This window comes from Zerene cesonia, chromosome 9 (assembly GCF_012273895.1).
Source record: "Zerene cesonia ecotype Mississippi chromosome 9, Zerene_cesonia_1.1, whole genome shotgun sequence".
NCBI classification, from domain to species: Eukaryota; Metazoa; Arthropoda; class Insecta; order Lepidoptera; family Pieridae; genus Zerene; species Zerene cesonia.
The window spans coordinates 356,749-377,840 of NC_052110.1; the positions used below are offsets into that span (position 1 = coordinate 356,749).

Genomic DNA, 21,092 nt, shown 5'->3' on the forward strand with positions numbered 1-21,092 from the left:
GCCGGTTTTCTGTGGGGGTGTGGTACTTCCCCGGTGCGAGCTGGCCCAATTCGTGGCGAAGCGTGCTCGACTCCCACAGTAAAAGTTGTCCAGCTATCTACGTATCAAATTTCATTGCAATTGTTTTTGCGTGAAAAAGCAACAAACACACACACATCCTTACAAACTTTCGCATTTATAATATTAGTAGGATAGGAAGTAGGATTAATAGGACAAAAGGATAGGATAGGATTCGATACTATCTTAATAGCAATGCTACCCAATATAGGATAGCGTATTCTATTGGAGGTATAGATTCTCAGTTGGCGCTAGCAAGCATTTATCACGATTGATTCGTTATAAATATTTAACTTACATACTTATTTATTTATCTAGATTTCGTTTAGAAGCGCTTTTGAATTGTCATAATATAAAGAAAAATCTTAATCTCAACACGCCCAGTATCTTTCCACAGCGCCGCATTGTAGTGAACCGATCGAGCGTGTAACACAGTAACACAAGACGCGAAGAATTTACACAAAAGCGTTTAAACCATATTGTCCCGTGACAGTGGTACGTCTCTAATTAGTGGCAGATGGGCCCCATCGCGGGGGACGCCACCTTGGTGATAGTATAATTATCTCTGGAGATCAGCGTAAACTACGGGAGGCAGCGATAGGATGGAAGCGTGTTGTTTCTTTTGGGATTATTGGTTCAGATTGCTTGATTGCAGGTAACGCTGGAATGTTTAGAATCTAAAAAGTTATATGGGGATAATTCTTGTGGAATTTTCTTTATATACACTAGTAGAACTAGCAGCGTTACAGGTGGCTTTCTCATCCATTAACTAACATATACGCTCTTTTCTACAAGCCCCAATGTCATAACCGATCGGTATCACCGCAGGAGGTAAGCCGTTGTTAAGTTTATTCACTACTCAAGAACAAAAACTCATTGGCTAAGACTGTAGGCAAAACGCGTCCGCTTACGAACTTAGAGTGTAGGCAGAAACCGCTTAGGAGTGTAGACAGCAACGCGTGCGCTCGCAACTCAAACCGCCAGCGAGCTTTTAATTTCGTTAGATTTCTCAGAACGCCAACGAGGTGACGACCCATTAAGTAATTAGTGGGCAAGTGTTCGGTCTCCTGCTGATGGATACGCGGCTCGTTATCACTTATTTATAATTAATCTATTAATTGTACACGAGTCGAAACTTGCGAGAGATTTGTGGAAATATTTATGAGGAAATTTTCAGAATTGATGTGGTGATATTTTTATAGGTTTAAGTGTATTTTGTATTTTATGTTCACCCTCTATTGATGTTTTTGCAGTCAGTAATTATCATACATTAAAAGTGTAAAAACATAGTAAATATTGCTTTAAACGTTTTCAATAATGGTCTTGAAGAATTCTAAGATAAGTTGATTTTTAGAATTCTTACAAGGAATATTTCAAAGAAGTTTATTTTATTCTAACAATATTTATAATATATTAGTCTTTACATTCTTATTGGATGAACTAAAAAATCCTAATTCATTACCTGTGTTTCCGTAACATTGAGTAGTTTCGCCATATCAGCTCGTTCGCCAGACGACAGGTATTTCTTCACCTCAAACAGCTTCTCCAGCTCGAAGATCTGTCTTCCGGTGAAGGTGGTTCTGGCCTTCTTCCGCCGTCCAGCGCCAGGGTCCTCCCCCTCCTCGCTGGTCATTGAGCCCTCACCGCCGAGAGGTGATCTGACGTCATCTGTTGATTTCTTCCTCTTTATCAGCTTTGATGCGTCTGCAACAGAAAAATTTAATTACATAATTTTTTAAATTCCTTAAAATTTTTTGTCACCAAATGAAGTCAGTTCTCGCAAAATAGGCACTTGTAGTCGATTCACGGAAACAGTTTTATACAAGAAATCTATGAGTCTGTAGAAATCTTGAATGCAGAATTAAAGCTATCAGCGCAACGTATCCGAAATGAAGAGTATAAATCGGTTTTCCTTTGTCTTTAATCAAGAGAAAAAAATATTGTTCGTCATCAAAATACTATTGGACTAAAATATTATTTTCCGAAAACCTTTTTCTAACTTATTATACAAAAATAGAAATTGATTAGTTAAGAATATCAATTAATTAAAGATTCTAACGGATGTTGCTGTAAATATGCCTATCCTAAAGTATCAAGAATAACCCTTATTAGTCATACGTTGGCGCGTGGGAAATATTTATTGAAAAGCTATAAAATAATATTCGTAGACGCCAAATAAATGAAATAATGCTGTAAATGCCCACCAGCATCTTCCACCATGAATCACCTGTTCCGTATGCTTACAAAAATAAAGAAGGTACACGTCGCAAAACTTGCCACCCTAGGCCTATTCAGCAATGGTAAATTACTACCAAACATTACTACTAATAAATTTGTACCTAACATTTAGACTGCGGACTTAGACATCCCTGAATAGTTGTGCTAGTGCTAAATCTTAACGTATTCTTAGATATACTTAAGAGAGTAATTCAACCTCGGTATAAATGATTATTGACTAGGTCGCTCATTAAGAACATGATATATTCGACAAAAAGCTGTTATGACTGTCCTAACGGTGCTGGCTAGGGGCTAATAAATCAGCTTTCGCGCTTCCTGCTAAATGTGTTTGCATGTTCGATACGTGGTTACTCGGAAACATTAAAATAAATTAAGACAACCGGAATATAAGACGAAAAAGTTAATTTATGTTATATTTATGGTGCGCTTGTGAATAGTGATCACAAAGCAAAGTCACTTTCTCTATCCCTATGTACCTATGTATGCTTAAATCTTTAAAGCTATGCAACGGGTTTTGATGGGCTCTTTTTAATAGATAGAGTGAAAAGGAAGGTTTATACGTTTAATAACATCTATTAAACTATTCCGAGTTTAACGCGTGCGAAGTCGCGGGCAATATCTAGTTTTAGTATTGAAAACTAGCAAGGATTTGTAATGACGCTTGTACGAAGGGTATCCTACTAAAAACGGTTGTGTATACAATAGAATACCTACGTACTGTCGTTTAATTATCGTTAATTGTTAACGGTATTGATACCCGAAATATACAAGTACCCTTTTAGTAGGATTTCAAATTCTTTGGAGAACTTTTTGTAACAACAATATAATTATTTCACCATCATAGAAACCTATTAAAAATATATGAAGTTTATAATAATTTGAAATGTATATTCTGCATAAAATTTTTAATTATATTATATAATTATACTTAATTTACTTATAGTGCTATGGTATATGCTTTGAGTATAAATGTTTACTTCAAATCCTATTCTATCCTATTAATACTATAAATGCGATAGTTTGTGAGTATGGATGAATGTGTATGTGTATGTATGTTTGTAACTCTTTCACGCAAAACTACTCAACCGATCGCAATGAAATTTTTGTACGTAGATAGCTGGACAACTGTAATAACACATAGGCAACTTTTTATCCCGATATTCCTACGGGATACAGACTTACGCACGTGAAACCGTGGGGCGCAGCTAGTAAAAAACTATAACATAACATTTCCTATCCGTAATCAAAGCGAAGAGTATAGAAGACACAAAACGTTTTACGTCCATCCACTGACAAATAGGGTCCCTTATCCTGCAACCATCACGGTAAACAATCTAACACATCAAAGCAAAACAGCACAACAGCAAACGTTTAAAATAGCTGTAATTAACATCTATAAACAGGCGATAAATCGCGCCGCAAGTCGCTAGCTCCGATCGCCCTTTCTGGCGGCGATTAAAATATTTGGCCAACGGACAAGTATTCCTCCCCTTTAACGGTGATATATCGGGCACTGATATAGTTCTAATGTTCATTCATACTTCGCTGTTTATTTTTAACTAGCTATCGCCTGTGGCAGTGTCTGCAGTTCTGTACATTTGATATTAAATCGATAGTCATATTTAAACTTCAAATTGTCCGTGTCCCCTAGTGGGGTATGCAGATGATATACATCTGTTTCACTGATCGATTTTCTTTATGGACAAGTAGGTGATCAGCCTTCTGTGTCCTACCACACTGAGACATTTTTTTTGAACGTCCACCGGGAATCAAACCCCTTAGTTCTACGCTCACGCTTTAACCACTGTACCAAGGAGGCGGTCAAATTGATAATACTAAAGGATAAAATTTTTTAATCAGGAATTAGGACTTATGAAAGTCCGAATTAGAGACTGTATAGACAGCAAAATGAACTGCTATTGAATATTCTAATAAAATATTTGTTAGACTTTCTGAAATTATAGCTTTGCTTACAGATTTCAATCGAAATTTAGCCTTCATAAAATCCATACAAAGCCCAAATTTCCACAGGGACACAGGGGTTGGTGGTAGTGGGTTCAGGCCATAATCCACCACGCTGACCAAGTGCGGGTTAGCAGATTTCGTCGAACTTTTCCAGAACATGGAAAACATCACGAGGAATCGCATCATAATACTATTTATCCCTAAAGAACTTGTGCTTGTCCATTTTTGTGTTAACATAATTATTATATAATTTTAATTGTATGTAATGGAGAACAATTCATACATTAATTTCTTAATTTACTCTTCCTTCTCAGACTATCATGATCCTATTAGGTTTACTTATCTCAACCGAAACTTAACAGACACACCGCTGTAAAGAAACAATCTTTTTCCATATTCCAAGACACAAAGTAAAAAAGATATGCAATCAACACATAAAAAGATAATTAAACCCGATCTTATTCCCAACAACGGTAATGTAAATCGCGACAATGCAGGCGCTACGTGAGAAAGTGCCGTGCGATGATACCCGTGTGCGGTGTTGGTGACGAGAGACGATTCAAATAGTTTAATTTTATTTTCAAGACCTGCCAAACGATGGTTCTTGATAGTCAACCAACATCGCCCATAAACTTTTGCAAAACTAGGACCTTTGCTAACGTAGCCCAATATATATTAATATATAAGTACTTTGCTCGTCGCCATTGTCCCTGAAATGTGAACAAAATATGGTGGCAGTTATATTTATGTATTAATAATAACTACCGTCACTTTTATAGAAAAGATTGTTCAGAAATGAATGATTAAATAAATATAAAATAATATGACGTATACTTTAATCAAAAAGGAAAAGTAACGTTTAATTCTGCCTATCATGTAATTTAAGAAATTATCTAAGAGAGACATCAGTTTTCTCCCCCATTAGCTTACAAGACATAGCTACATTTTGCACACAAACTGAATAACTTATTGTACTATTTCACACTTGAAACCCGATTATCATCAGGTTATCACCAAAAAGAACAAAACAAAATAACAAATCATACAATCGCTCAAACAAACCCGCTCATCGCTTCGCCCATACAAGTCCGCACTGCTATAAACGCTTACGCTGCTTATTCGAGAATCGCGCGTCGCCGGGGCTAGATATTAATTACATTTCTCGGAATATGACGCTCTACACATTGTTATGTGTGTACGAATGCACTGATATACTGCACGGTTTTTGTGCGAGATTTAATTGTTTTCGTAATGTTGGTTATATGTGTGGATGTCTAAATGTTTTACGCGGGAAGAGGGTTTTCCAGGTATAGCTATGTATGTTTTTGGTCTGTGGTGCAAATGGATTGGTTGCATAATATGTAGTGTGATTTAAGTCTGGGGGAGTTATTAGATTGGATGATATTATGAGATTGAAGAGTACACTAAAAAAATTACAAAGTTATATTTTTGTTGTTGCATTTTTTTCATAATTAGTTTTTTTACTGTGAACGACGTTACAAGTCGTCGCTTTATTTATTAATTATTAACACAACACAATCTACGGTATTTTAATGATAATATCTACATTGATTAATTAAAATAAAAACAAACGACTAGCATCTAGTTACAAACATCTGCGACGAACCCAAAAACTGCACTACACCCTTCAAACCACAACAAGGAATTCCAGAAAGTTCCATAATAATATTTATCCGAAAAGGCAACCTTCACGGAAGCTATCCACACAACCACTTGCATATCCTGACCAGCTGCGATCCATCCAACCTAATTTATTCTGTTTGTCTTCGCCACATCTTTATTGACATTTAAAGTGACCGTTAAAACGCTGTTTTGTTAATTCGCTAGGCTTCCAATAAACTTTTATGTGCTTTTTTAAGTGACGCGTCGTTTAGGTTCGCGCGGTTTCCTGTTATTTTGGTTTGCGAGTATATTTGAGTCCGCTGATTAAGTGATTATATTGAATAACTGGTGAACGCATTCGATTATAATGTTTCATTAAATAAATAAATTTTCACGGATATATTTAGATTTTTGTGCCTACATCTTTAATTAAACCTTTATTATTATTGCCACAGGCGAAAAATTAAGCACAATTCACAAGCAATTTCATATATATGATTTTGACTATTACTTTATAGCGATAATTTTTTTTTGAACATAGGTATCAGGAAACTTCAAACCAAAATGACAACATATCAATAAACGAAGGAGATATGATTTTCACCCTTACGTGAGTGTACACACATACACACCTCACAACCACACAAGAAAACACATGTAAATCAAACCCTTAAACAAACGAGTAAATTTCCAAAATAGCATTCAATAACTCAAGTTTAACAGCAGATAAATGTAATGGCATAACAATAAACTTCTACGAATAATATAAACTTCAATCGTGTGAAAGAATTACATCACGTTAGCAGTTAATTTGACATGAAAGAGAAACAGAGAGAATTTATTACGCTGCGTGTAAAGAAAATAACTGATCAATGCTGTTATTTAATGAAACGGGTTTTGTTAATTTGACTGGTGGAAATAATGTTTCAACGGGTTTAAAACGGGTTTTATTTGATTTAATATTATTTTATTGAAATAATAAGTGCTTTTATTTTTTTCCTTTAAGCATATTATTTCTTCCTCTTATAATCATCAAATGCGTTCTAATATAATAATTAAGAAAACAATGAATAATTATAATAAAGTAATGATTACTCGCCTGTTTTAACAGTAAAGAAGGACAAACCAACAAACTTTCATATTATCAGTAGGTACCTACAGATTATGCAAGTTGAGGTCTTCATAATTCACCCCTAGGCCCTAACCAAGGGTACAATTACAAATAATTTTAACCCTGCGCAACCTAAAGGACAAAGCGTCATCAAGACAAGTCTTTAATTAACCATATAAGCCGATTCCCTTAAGTAACTATCCGGAATGTTAAGTGCTATCATTTATGGCGCAGCCGTACTGCTTACAGACTTAATTGTTTATTAATTGCATAGTTCAATAGAGTACATTCTCACTTGATGTCTTTGCTTTGATGTTTATGTCATAAGTAGTATAAATAGTATGTAGTAGTAGTAGGTTGATGAAAAATATCTAAGTATTATAAATATATATTCATGCAATGATATATTTAATACAGAATAGCGGATTCAGATTAAACAACAATGATAATCAGTGTGTATATAAACTTTTGGTCTATGGTTGCCTGGAAGAAATCGCTTCTAAGCGATAGCGCTGCCAAATTGTACAATAGTTGTATATTTAAATAGTTGTTTGTTCAAAAGGGGTTTATTTGTTACATTTGTGTTTATTATAAAATTTTTATTATTCGCAATACCTCTTGTAAAGAAGAGATTCATTGATTTTTAAAGATTTAATTAGGATTTTTTTTTATTAAATATAAAATAAAACAAATTGTTCCCCCATCCAATCTTTGTCTGTTTTAACCGCTGCTTTTCCTATATTTTTTATTATTTATTGTTATAGCGTTCACATAAACGCGTCATCACAGAAAATTTCAACTATCCAACTAAAATTGTTCATAAGAAACACACTCGACTTGCCTCCTTTCGGAAAGTCGGTTTAAGAATAGTCTAGGTATTTATAGGCAATAAAGTGCATTTATTCGCCAAGTGGTAATCTGGACTAGTGATTTATCTAAGTACTGTCGAGTGAGAAGATTAAAGCGATCGGGGGAAGCGAGCTAAGTGTCCACAAATATAGACTCTAAGTTCGGCTGCGGTTCTACACAGCTGATTAGCGGGTATTGGTAGAAATCTATAACCTAGGCTATATGTGACTAGTAGGAATTATGTCGTAACTATTTAGTAATCCCTGATATGATACAGTTTGTATTAATTATGTATTTAACCGTCTTCAAAAGTAGAAAGGAGGTTTTCGTTTTTTTTTCGGGTTCCTAATTTTTTTACAGGATGAACCAATTTTGATGATTCTTTTTATATTCAAAAGCTGTTATTTGTGATGAATTCTCATTTAAATTTGCTCTAGCTCTGACAACTTGAAGGCGGTTCAGTGTTTTTGTAAAAAAAATAATTACTTACAGATAAAATAACATAGACATAATAAATAGGTTGAACCTACTAACTAATCTATCTTGAACTTATAATGGTTGTGTGTGTTTGTGCATTCAATTGTGTGTGTTTTGTGGATAAACTAACAGAGCTATTCTATCTTTCCTATTAATATTATAAACGCGAAAGTTTCTAATTGGATGGGACGGATGTATGGATGTTTGTTACTCTTTCACGCGAAAAAAGCTGCATATTTACAAAATGACACTATTAGAAAACTGCATCTTAACTAAGTGAAATAGGCTAAGTAAAACCGGCGTCATATCGCCGCATCCGGTAACGCTCTGACGCACGCTAACTTCAAGTTCTCAACAAAGCTATAGAACCTACTAGCTGCGCCCCGCGGTTTCACCCGCGTAAGTCCGTATCACGTAGGAATATCGGGATAAAAAGTTGCTTATATGTTATTCCAGTTGTGCAGCTGTCTACATACCAAATTTCATTGCAATCGGTTCAGTAGTTATTGCGTGAAAGAGCAACAAACGCACACACATCTATACAAACTTTCGCATTTATAATATTAGTAGGATAGGAAGAAGTAGGATAAAGCCTTATCTCCCGCTGCCTCATGCTAGGTGAAGCAGTCTTAAATAAATATCATAAGCATCTACATCTCGGTCGAAAATCAAAATAAAGGGAATTCAGGATACGCCATTTTTACTCTTCGAGAAGATTTGCAAATCTATACAAATAACATAAAGCTGAAGAGATTGTTTATTTGAATGTTTTAATCTGAGGAACTACTGCTTTAATCGTCGGATATGTCCATTCGTGATCGATGAATGATTATAAACAGGAAACTTTTGTAGTTTTTGTAGGTTTGTAACGTTTTCACGCAAAAATCACTAGGCCGATTTTAAAAATTCTTACCATTAGAAAGCTGAAACTTCACTGAGTGACATAGCTGTGCATGTACCACGAGCAGAACCGGGGCGAACAGCTTACTAGGCTGTATATATTTAGAACGAGCGAAGCCAGAGCAAACTGTATGTGCAACGGCATACGATACTTCGGTATTTTAGTTTCGAGGGAAATAATTCTATTTAAAAACAAAATATCTATTTATTTCTTATGTCTAAAGGATTTTGAAGGTGGTGGTGGAACTTGCTAAGCCACCCCAACCTTCTGGCAACATGGCGTATGAGTCTGGAATTATAAACTTACAAATATCAGTATATTTAATATTACGACTTACATTTAATTAGCTCTTAAATTGTGCTTAACTAAGTATTCAATTAATTGAACAAATATAATTTGTATACAGTACATCCATTTGTGAAATTAATTTACCGTTACATACGAAATTTATACGTCTTTATTGACGATTGATTAAATGGAAATAAAGTACGTTTAAGTGAGTGTTACCAGCCATAAAAGTGTAATTCCCTAGTGTGGACGCATTAATTGACTGTAGCCTTTACAAATCAAACGGTCTTTATAGGGATGGCAACACTGTCGTATTATACAATTGAAACTTAAAAACAAATACTTCTCTACATCAAATCAAATTAAATACAGTTCGTCATCGAAATATTTATTACTACCACCACCCACCCGGCTTCGCCGTGGTACATATATAGCCTATAGCCTTCCTTAATAAATAGGCTATCTTACACTGAAAGAATTTTTTAAATCGGACCAGTAGTTCCTGAGATTAGTGCGTTCAAACAAACAAACTCTTCATCTTTATAATATTAGTATAGATTAACTCCAGGGTATTTTGAATATTAAATTGTCATAACTAGACAAATGTATTAATGACACGCACAATTATTCACGCTCCATCGAAGACAGCCTGAATACATCAACGGTACAAATATCCCTCTACAATTGACGCATTAACACCACAGACTTACAATAATCCACCTATATATATTATCTGTATTAGCAACATTAATATTTAAAAATAAATTGGCAACCCCGACGACGGACACAGCTGCATCGCTTGATAGCTTATTGCTCGGACATTCGAATTTCAAATTACAAATTCATATCCTACTGTGTGAACTCAACAACTAGAACCGTATCTCTAAGCAATAAAGTCTAACATTTATAAACAAGCATTTCGCGTGTTGCAATAAAGCTTGCATTACACGGATCTCGATTAAAACGCCACAATAAATGCAAGCCAAAGACTTGAGATTAGAATGGAGCTATTTTCGCCATGTAATAATTTTCTGGTTGTGTGGACTTTATGTGCTTGGGATAGAGGTTGTTTTTGTTTGTTCTGTGATTGTTTGGATTCATGGCTCGAATAATATTGATTGTAAAAGTACTAATGGAACGATTTAAGCTGAAGACATACGACATTTGCGTTTGGCACTTTGTATAGAGTCTGCAAATAGCTAAATACTTATTGTATCGTATATTATGATAGTTTAGTTTAACAACCCTGTGTTGTGTGAGAGATGACGTACGTAAAGCGCGATGTCTAGGTGCATTTAGATGGAACAATTTTCGCGCCAAATTATTCTTAATTTATAATCTAAATAGTTGGTAAGTAGGTTCATAATAAACATTACTACTGTAATGAAAGTGTTGTTTTCAACTGTTTACTATTAATTGACTTGACATGAAGAATATGCTTTTTAATGTTTCATAAATTTAGAATTTTTGCAGTTTACTTAAAAGTTCGTTTGTATTTGCGAAACGAATAACAACGCAATTCAAAACGTGTTTAAATGCGAAAAAATATAATCATCATCATCAGCCCATACATGTTCCTACTGCAGGTATTCGGGCCCCTGTGAGGGTTCAGGCCCTAATCCACCACGCTGGCTAAGTACATTATTTGACATGCCCGTTTCCTAGCGATATTTTCCTTCACTGTTTGGCGGAAAAATTTACATGGTTATTGGCCACACTATTACACGAATGTTCACAGTATTAAAAATGTTACATAATAGTTACGGAACGAATATTTAAAAGTGTATATTTTAGTCTCAATTCATAAAGGTAAATGTGGAAACTGGAATACAAAATAAGCAATATATTCATTATTCACAGTAAATGTTTCTACAAACATTTAATTTGTTCTTATAAACTTAGCCGACGCTGATAAATATTCACAAAATAATTTGGTCACGAGGAAAACCGAAATATATTTTAATATGAAAAATAATTTAAAGCATAATTGCATTCAATAAAGCTAATTGCGGCGCATAAACGAACAAAAGCGTTGCATTTAACGACTTTAATACACGACTAAAAATATAAACACCAAGCACTGACCACTTTCCACTAATTGACTTTGATTTACAACTCGGCCGGTTTATAGTGCGCTCAGAGCAAAGCGACGTAACTCGCATGCAATGTCATTGGAAATTAAAGTTTAAATAAACGGCTAAAGATACAAATTTGCATGTCGCTATAAACGTGAGTGTGTGATAGTCGCGTCGACATAAATCATAACGCGAAGTTTTCAAAAATGGACCATAATCGATTTTGATAGAGTGCAATTTGAAGTGTATTTACAGTTCATATTAAAGGTTATATTTTATGTAACCTCCCCGCCAAAGTTCGTGGAAGCACTTGTTTATTTGTCAATGTGTGTGGGATTCGGATGGAGCTACCGTCGATAATAAATACCTCACGTTATTGGATCTACTAAAAGAAAATGCTATTTGAAATTCCATTCTAATGGGCCATGAGTCAATCAATCTCAAAAACTACCCACCTATTCACCTAGACTCTTTAGTAAGTTTTTGAATTTAAAGTTTGTTTGTGTGAACGCTCTGATCTCAGGAAGTAGGTAAATACTGGTTCGGATTGATACCTTATTGTTGTATGGATTATCGAGGAACATTATTTCTTCCAATTGCAACAAACAAAGATCAAATAAACCAGTAAATAAAAAATGTGTATACGCTTAACAGTGCAGTATTTTAAATCATACAATATTGTTCAATATTTGCTTTGTATAAACACAATCTAATTTATACAAGTACCACTATATACCATTTACGCGGCAACGTCTAAACGATTAATCGATGACCCATTATGCTCGATTAATAATCGACTTCAAACGGCTGCCTACTCGAATGGTCTAGTCAAATACGATACATTAATGTTATTGTTCATCTTTGATCAATTCATTGGGAATAGATTGAATGATTTATTTAAATCAGTAAGTGGAATACATCCAAGTATTCAATTTCCTATCTATTGGTAACAATTCCGTATATATTTTCCGAATAATGGTATGGTGATCACACACATTTTTATCAAAAATATACTTTGGAACAACGTGCGTGTTTTAAAACATTTTTTAATTGTGTACCATAATTATGTATGAGGATATACACTAGCTTTTGTCCGCGGCTTCGCACACGTTTCATCTATTAAAAAACTCCCCATCAAAATCTATTGCGTAATTGTAAATATCTAAGCAAACAGACACTCAGACAGCGGAAAGCGACTTCGTTTTATACTATGTAGTGATAATATACACTTATAAGGCTAAAAGAATCGAACACTCACCCTTACTAAACTTGTCATCCTCACACCACGACTTGGGCACAGATAAGTTCAACGGCTCGTCCTTCACAAACACACTATCACTGTTCCTACTGCGCTGTAACAATTGTTCCTGTAACCTATTCTGCACCATCTTGTTCTCTGCCCTATCCTGACTCCTGTCAAACCGTTTCACACTCATCAACGAACTCACTGCCTTCCTGCCATCGTCCTTGTCGTTCAAACCTAGGATATACTCTATCGTGTGCGGCGTGGGCTTTTTAGGCGGTTTCCCGTACACATGGGGGTGCCAAGAAAACTCGAAAACGTCTTTGCTATCATTGTCAGTTTTTGCTTTCTCATATCCGTGCCACTGATTAGCGTCCTTATCATTAACTTCCTCTTGCCTTTCACTATCCCCCGTGTCATCTACGTTAATATCTCTGTCGTCTTCGACGTTGATCTTCTCATCCGGGCTACATACTCCCTCGTAGTCTGCGTACGCGTCCGTCCCATCTATGTCCTGCCCGATATTAGGTATGTAATTGGAGACCACCGTTTGCATGTCTGTGCTGTGCGTGTCAACCGAATCTTGTGTGTCGTTCATCTGTGTCTCAATATTTCGTTCGTGAATAGTCTTGCATGTTTGTTTTTATGATTGTATCGTTTAATAACTCCGGATTGACGGCTCTTTTGATCTCCTTTGAAGTGCTGAGCTTCCTGTAACAAACGATATGTGTTTGATTCAATTAGACTTGGTTTCAGTTATTTTGGGAGCTCACTTAAGATTCGAGAATTGCAACTCTATTACGAATACGGTTGATTTATTGCTACCTAATTATAGTTTGGACATTATTTAAATAGATTGCTAATATCTGGAGAGATTGATCTAAGAAACACACCTTTATATAAGTATTATGCATTATCACATTTTCCTGTTAATTATTCCTATAGAAGCTTTGAATAAATTAAATAAATCTTCCATGTCCCCTATATACACATATATAACTGCCTGATTTGGATTGGCCTAAAGGGAATCGCGTGTCGCAGTGTGTGACCGAACTCCTCCGACAGGGCTATACAGATTTTTATGAAATTTTGTGTACATATCGGGTACATCTAAGAATCGACTATTATCTGTTTTTGATACACCTAAATGATAAATATGGTATGGTATGGTATGGTCGCTTTCCGGGTCAACTAGTTACAATCTATACCTATCACTATTAATCGTATGGATATTACTGGATATTACTGATTCTCTATGACGGTATCTTCTCATTACAACAGTATAACCTACCCACTCCTAAATACGCTCCGTAAACACAACACAAACAGCAAAAATGTTGTTTAAAACGATTAATAAGTTAGATAGTAGATAACACGATATGAAATATAGATAAATGCGAATTCGTATCGCCGGTGTAGAGTATCAACATGAAACGCGAACACAAAACATTCGGTCAAGCGACCATTACTGCGCGTTGATTGATTTTTATTGGAGACTATTTAGGGTTGTCACCGGGGGTGTTTTAATGGTGTATGAGAATAATTAATTGGTGGTTTGAATCGAAGGTTTATTAATGAATTCAATTAAACCTAAGGAATGGAAATTTTGAAGACTTGGTTATAATAGAGATATTATAGACTTACAGATAATCGTTACGTTTTATGTAAAATTCATGATAAATGCATTGGAAGTAATGTGTCAACTAGTAAAAATATATTTTATACGTTTCCCATATACATATTAATATTGAAATAAAATATTTAACAATTGAATTAAAATTTAGAAAACGAAATAAGTTCTTGCTTTGCATTATAATTATGTACCATTGATTCAGCATATTTAATTATTTAAAATTTAGATTAATGGAAAAAAATGCAGAATCTCTATTCCCAACAAACATTTCATCGCTGTTACATTTCAAAATGAATCCAATAAAGTGCGAAGCCGCAACCCTATTGATATTAAATTGCAACGAATCTGTACGTCGGCGGGTGATATCTGAAATATCTTCATACGTATTCGGTTACAGAATTGTTACCATTTTAGCATTTAATCAAGTGCGCTTTAAATGTTTTAGATATTTTGGTGTTCAGACATAAAATGAATTATGTGCTAAAAAGATTTTGTACACTGAAGTAACATATTGGTATAAAATTATGAAAACAGGTTTTACACGCTTTTTATTAGCTTCACCTGTATGTTTGTTTGTAACCGACTTCTTTGGGCGCGATTTTGACCCACTTTAAACGGCCAGATTTCGTTCAAACTTTCTAGATTTATTGAGGACCGATGACAATACACTAATTTGATAAAATTATTCCATTTTTCAATTTGCAAAATATGATAAAAGCGTGTTTTACTATTGAAGTAAAACTATTATAATATATTATTTTTACTACACATGGTAGTAATATGTAGTAACTTTTTAGTTATCTGTGGTAATATGATGGTGGTTCAACTACCCAAATTATCTAGATTGATATGGAAGTTGGTATTTCTAAAAATCTGTGTTGATGACATAAGTTGTGTATCATTCACATATTTTTATTACATGTACGAAATATTCAAATTATATAAGGACTCGATAGTTTTAATTATGACTGAATTAAAAAGATTGCTTCATACAAACGAAATTTAAAATTGCCTAACATGGCATCCTTTTTACGACAATCCCATTATAATTGTAGTTAACTAGCTGTTCACCCCGGCTTCACCCGTATTACATATATAGCCTACATTATGCGGTGATGTTGCAGCTTTCTATTAATGAAAGAATTTTTGAATTCGGTACAGCGTTTTTAATGTTACAAACATACAAAAATATTAAAGTATCTTGTTTATAATATTAGTGTACATAACAGTTTCCAATATTACTTATTCGCTTGTAGGAAATCGCCAATTATAGTAACAATAATTAAACATATATAAAGCATTATAAAATTCTTATCTCTTCCTGATGTAGATGGTTAAGAAACTCAATCAATAATCCAATATCGTAGGAGCGAGGAAATCCGCGCCGTGTGTGGGCCCTTTGATACACCCGACAACATATATGCATCACCACACAATTATACACACGAAAAATACACCTTAACCCACCGCAATAAGGACGAGCGCGTGAACGAAATTACGATTGTAATTTTTTTACAGTCGGAAGTGGCGAATGTTTGACATTTGACAGAAAATCAAAGTGGACAGAATATTGCTACATTTCCTCGTATATTTTTGATTCCTTTGATTCCGAAGGCAGGATGTCTGCTGATAGCCGGACAGTTGTTATATAACGTGTCCATAATATTATAATAGATATGATACATGTTATATTTATTGCTAGGCGTCGAAATAAATTATAATTTGATAGCAGCCCTAACTGGAAACCCAGAATGAAAGTCTAATCAAACGAATTTCAGATGTAAAAAATTAAAAACTTTTTAACGGATTTTAAACGCGATTTATTCATTATATTATTAATCACGGGTCACGGGGAGACCCAGACCAGTCTCCCCGTGACCACGCTCGCTGTAAAGTGTTCGAAACGTCGGGTTAATAATGTAATAAATAAATCGCGTTTAAAATCCGTTAAAGGGTTTTTTAATTTCTAAATGTATAATACTCGCGTAAAATCAAACACAAGAAAATACTATGTCAGATGTTAATGAAAATCCCGCCAAAATATTTAGTTAATTACAAATAGTTCTTCGCTTTTAATATTCATTTAGTGAGTTGTTGTTTTGACATTATTATTTTTCTAAATATTGATCACAGGCTATTCAATACCACGAAACCCAACTAAATAGGGGATGAAAATATTGGCGCGAAACCTACGCGTAAAATAGACGAACGAATCATTATTTTTGTGTTTAAAGTCTCAGTACCTGGATGACCGAGCTTTGCTCAGTATTTTTTTTTTTGTTTTTTTTTTTATTAATTGTGTTTTTTGGAAATTATATTTAAGTATGAATTAAATAGTAATAAAATGATGAAATATGAATAATATTTTTCATAATAAATTGGGACTACTCAAACGCCTTTAAAAAAGTAAGGTAAAGTCGATAAAAGACGAATATGACATTTTCTAAAAAATTATCGCCCCCGAAACCCCCTATATACTAAATTTCATGTAAACCGTTGGAACCAAGATCTTCAATATCGTCTTCTGTCTTAAAATACACGTGTGTAATGAAATAAATTGTATAATTATACTGGCTTATGACCATGGTTTCGCATGCGTTAAATTCGGAATAGTTTATCAGACGTTATCTATACTAATATTATAAAGCTGAAGAGTTTGTTTATTTGAACGCACTAATCTCAGGAACTTCTGGTCCGATTTGAAAAATTCTTTCAGTGTAAGATAGCCCATTTATTGAGGAAGGCTATAGGCTACATATGTACCACGGGCGAAGCCGGGCCGGACGCTAGTCATACATATAAACCTTCCTTTTGAAACACTCTGTCTATTTAAAACAATCCCAACAAAATTGTGTAGCTTTAGAGATCTGAGCATATAGACATATATAGGGACAGACGCGGGAAGCGACTGCTTTATACCATGGTAGTGAAATAGGAACACTTTTCATAAGGTTAAAACCCCTACTGCTAAGCTAAGATCAGCTGCATGAAGTGGGTACCTACAGTAATCTTTTACAATAAAATCCTCATAGTATTGAAGCTTCATCTCTTCCCCTTGTAATTCAATTGTAAAAGTCTTACTGAAGTAGCGCTAATCACACTAATATTATAAATGTGAAAGTTTCTTTGGATGTTTGTCAATCACGCTGAAACTACTCAAATAATGATGATGAAAATTTGATATACAGACAGGATATGAGCTGCCTTGGGTGATACTTTTAGTCACATTAAATGCTCCCTTGGGATAAATCAGGAATCTTGATATCCGGGCGGAGCCGGGACGAGCTTGTAGTAAAACCTATATCAAAAACGTTCAGAGAACCTACTCTAGTATTCATGGATATAGGTATTATAGACGAAAATCCATGAAATGTTGTCGCTTTAAAACCAAAGGACAGTTCGCTGATATTTTTAATATAATATGTTATGATTATTCACAAGTAAGTGGTTTAAGAACAAGTCTAATTGAATAAATAAATATTTGATTTTGCGTTTGAAATATACTGAAAAAGGACGGCTAATCCAAATCTATAGTTATATTAGAAATATATAACACAGGTCATTCATTGCCTTGCATAGAAGACATTATTCATAATATAGCATATAATGTACCTATTATAAATTTAAATATATCTACTTTATCATACTGTATGTGAGGTAAGCCAAAATTGTATGTAAATGTGTTTTTGTTACCAAAAAAAAAACATTACATTATTATCTAATTACATATAATTACACTAACACACAGGGACACCTATGACGTGCTATTTGTAAAAAAAATAAAATAAATAAATAGAAATATCCCAGTATCCAAGTAACACCTAAGCGTTCTTTTTCAATTTTATAATTTTTTTACTATATCCAAAACGATATAAAAACAGAGGCAAGCGGAGACGCGGGCTAGTGGCATCTAAACAGTACAGTAAAACAATGAATGCATTCCGCACTGCTTGCATCGAGCGTGTTACAATTTCACTAATTGCGCTTACTAATTGCTTTTCATTGACGTCATTAAATAATATAATATCTAATTAAACAAAAGATACGCGCACACAAATTTGAGCTTTATTACAAAGGCATAGAGTTGAAATTGGAAGGAGATGAATCGTATTGGTATTGTAATCGTAATCTAAATAAATAAATAAAATTACGCACTTTTTGAATGATTAATTGTGAAAGGTTTTGTCGTTAAACTAATTCAGTTTTGCTGAATTTGCATACAGGAAGTGTTTTAAAACTTATTTTTTGATTAATTTATAAAACAAATATTAAGTAAATGCTTAAAATAAAGAAATGCATTATAGTTGACGAGATCGCTATATTAAGAAATTTAAGAATTTTAAACGGATTTTAAACGCGATTTATTCATTATATTATTAAACCGACGTTGCGAACACTTTACAGCGAGCGTGGTCACGGGGAGACTGGATGAAGAGACAGATCGCGATTAAAATCCGTTTAAAAAGCTTTAATTTCTAAATGTATAATACTCGCGTAAAATCAAACAATAAAATACTAATATTGCTATATATACTAAAACTCTTAAATAAATTTAAGAGCAATTTGCAGAAAAAAGGATTGCAATTAATTTAAAGATTATCTACACTGATAATAAAATATTATGAAGAGGAAACTTTAGTATTTTTACATATTTGTAACATTTTCACGTAAAAACCATTGGACTGATTTCAAAAATTCGAAAGTTGAAACTTCACTGAATGACATAGGCTGTATATTTAATAATATAATAATAAGGTTCTCTTTTAGTTCTCTTTTCCAGGAGTAAGGAACAAGGAAAGGATTTACGACTATAATGAATGAAGGTTGGGAAGGGAGAGGAAATAGGTATATGGACCATCGGCTTCCCGACAGTAGCAATCACATTTTTCTTCCCAATTGTTAAAAAAGCTTTGACTATATATTATATTTTAACGCATTAATATTTATAATAAACAAGAGATCTGTATCCGAAAAAATATTCGTATCGGTTCAGGCGTTCTCGTGATTTGCGATAAGCAACACATTAAGGGATTCGCTTTTATTTATACAATTAAATATATATTCCTTAAATTATTATATAAAGTACCGTATTATAAATTAAAGTATGATATGGTTCTTACGTTTATGCTTTTAAATTGAATGCTATTTATTTTTTTAGGTACGAAGGCACACAAAATATAATTATCATTATCTTCACACAGTAATCTATCAATAACAACATCAATAATAATCAGACACAAAAATTTCCTACATAAATATAATGCACCAAATGCGGTGTCGATCGTAAAATATTACTTTTTTATTCATAAAAAAATAAAATTATATAAAAAAGGTTCCACGACTACTTGATGAAATCCTTTGGTGAAATATTACACTTCAAGGTTTATAATGTAAAGAAAAACTATAAACCAACACTTAAAACTAACAATAAGTATGAGAAGGTACCTAATTAATCGCTCAATTATACTGTTCCAATAAAGAAAATTCATGGCAGATCACTAACCTTCAAATTTACCAAATGATGCAATGTAAATTAACTCTTACTGTTGTTATTTACGTAAAAGTTATTGTATGGCAGTTTGTTTTGTTATCATACCAGAACAACTGAACTTCTCTGGATGAAATGCTTAGGCACATATTGTCGAATAACTTAAAACGAAACCGCATTTGCAGCTAGAAAATAAACAAACCAACAGACAACAATTTGAAGATAACAATAATGACAACAATTACATATTATGTATTATGTAGGCTATAATAATCAAAATATTTAATAACTTATTATTATCTTATAAATACATATCATAAATACAGATAAACGCATTTATATACCTACTTATAATACTTATGTCATACCTAATTAATCAAACGGATTAACGTTCAGGGATTCCCACAAAAAAATGAAAACAAAAGATCATTTTCCATCACAGATACAAACAGCTCGACTAAAGATGTTATTGAACCAATATAATCACTTAACACTGTTAATATCTCGATTGATTATCTCACCTGACCGGTTAGGAATCCGTGGCAATCACAACACGTAAATAAAAGGTCACAGTAAAGCTCGAACGATCCGTCAATTAACGCATTTCCGAACGTGACAGTGCATTGTGGCGGGAACAATGGATACTGGGGCCGGGCGATGCTAACGCCGCGATACTCACAGTTAGACTAACTCGCATACAAATCGCTTAATTTTATGAGTTGTTGCCTTCTCCACCCCCTCGCTGCGAGCGGTGAGGTGACTTTTGTATGACGGGCTTCGTAGTATTCTTGTTTGCTTTTTAATGTTTTGGCTAATAGAATATGTTTAATCAATGCTTAGTAAATGAAGCGTAAATGCATAGCTTAGTGAGTTAACCAAACTTTATATATTTGAAACAGACAGTAAGTACTTACGATACAAAATTGAATGAAGCTTTTGCTTTTACAATTGTTTAAATAGACAATATATAATAGTTTTGGATATGTCATTTTTGAATGTTTATTTTAATAACATTACATATTTGTTTAATAAAACCATTGTACACATTTGGGTAGGCAAAAAATTATATTCGTCTTGATAGTTGATACTTTTTTTTATTAATAAGGTTTTTTTTTAATTTAAATTCAAGCAAAAATGTCATCAA

At 33.7% G+C, this 21,092-nt stretch overlaps 1 protein-coding gene across 1 annotated transcript in view; it reads right to left on the reverse strand.

Moving 5' to 3' along the window:
• LOC119828971 overlaps nt 1-20,623 on the reverse strand; it is a 53,281-nt gene extending 32,658 nt beyond the window's left edge. Inside the window, exons 1-3 of the mRNA XM_038351313.1 lie at nt 20,470-20,623; nt 12,843-13,538; nt 1,520-1,761 (exon numbers count right to left, since the gene is read on the reverse strand). Coding sequence (XP_038207241.1) covers nt 1,520-1,761; nt 12,843-13,425 — 825 coding nt within the window. The 5' untranslated portion in view covers nt 13,426-13,538; nt 20,470-20,623. The remainder of the gene's footprint in view (nt 1-1,519; nt 1,762-12,842; nt 13,539-20,469) is intronic.
• Between the last annotated feature and the right edge of the window lie 469 nt (nt 20,624-21,092).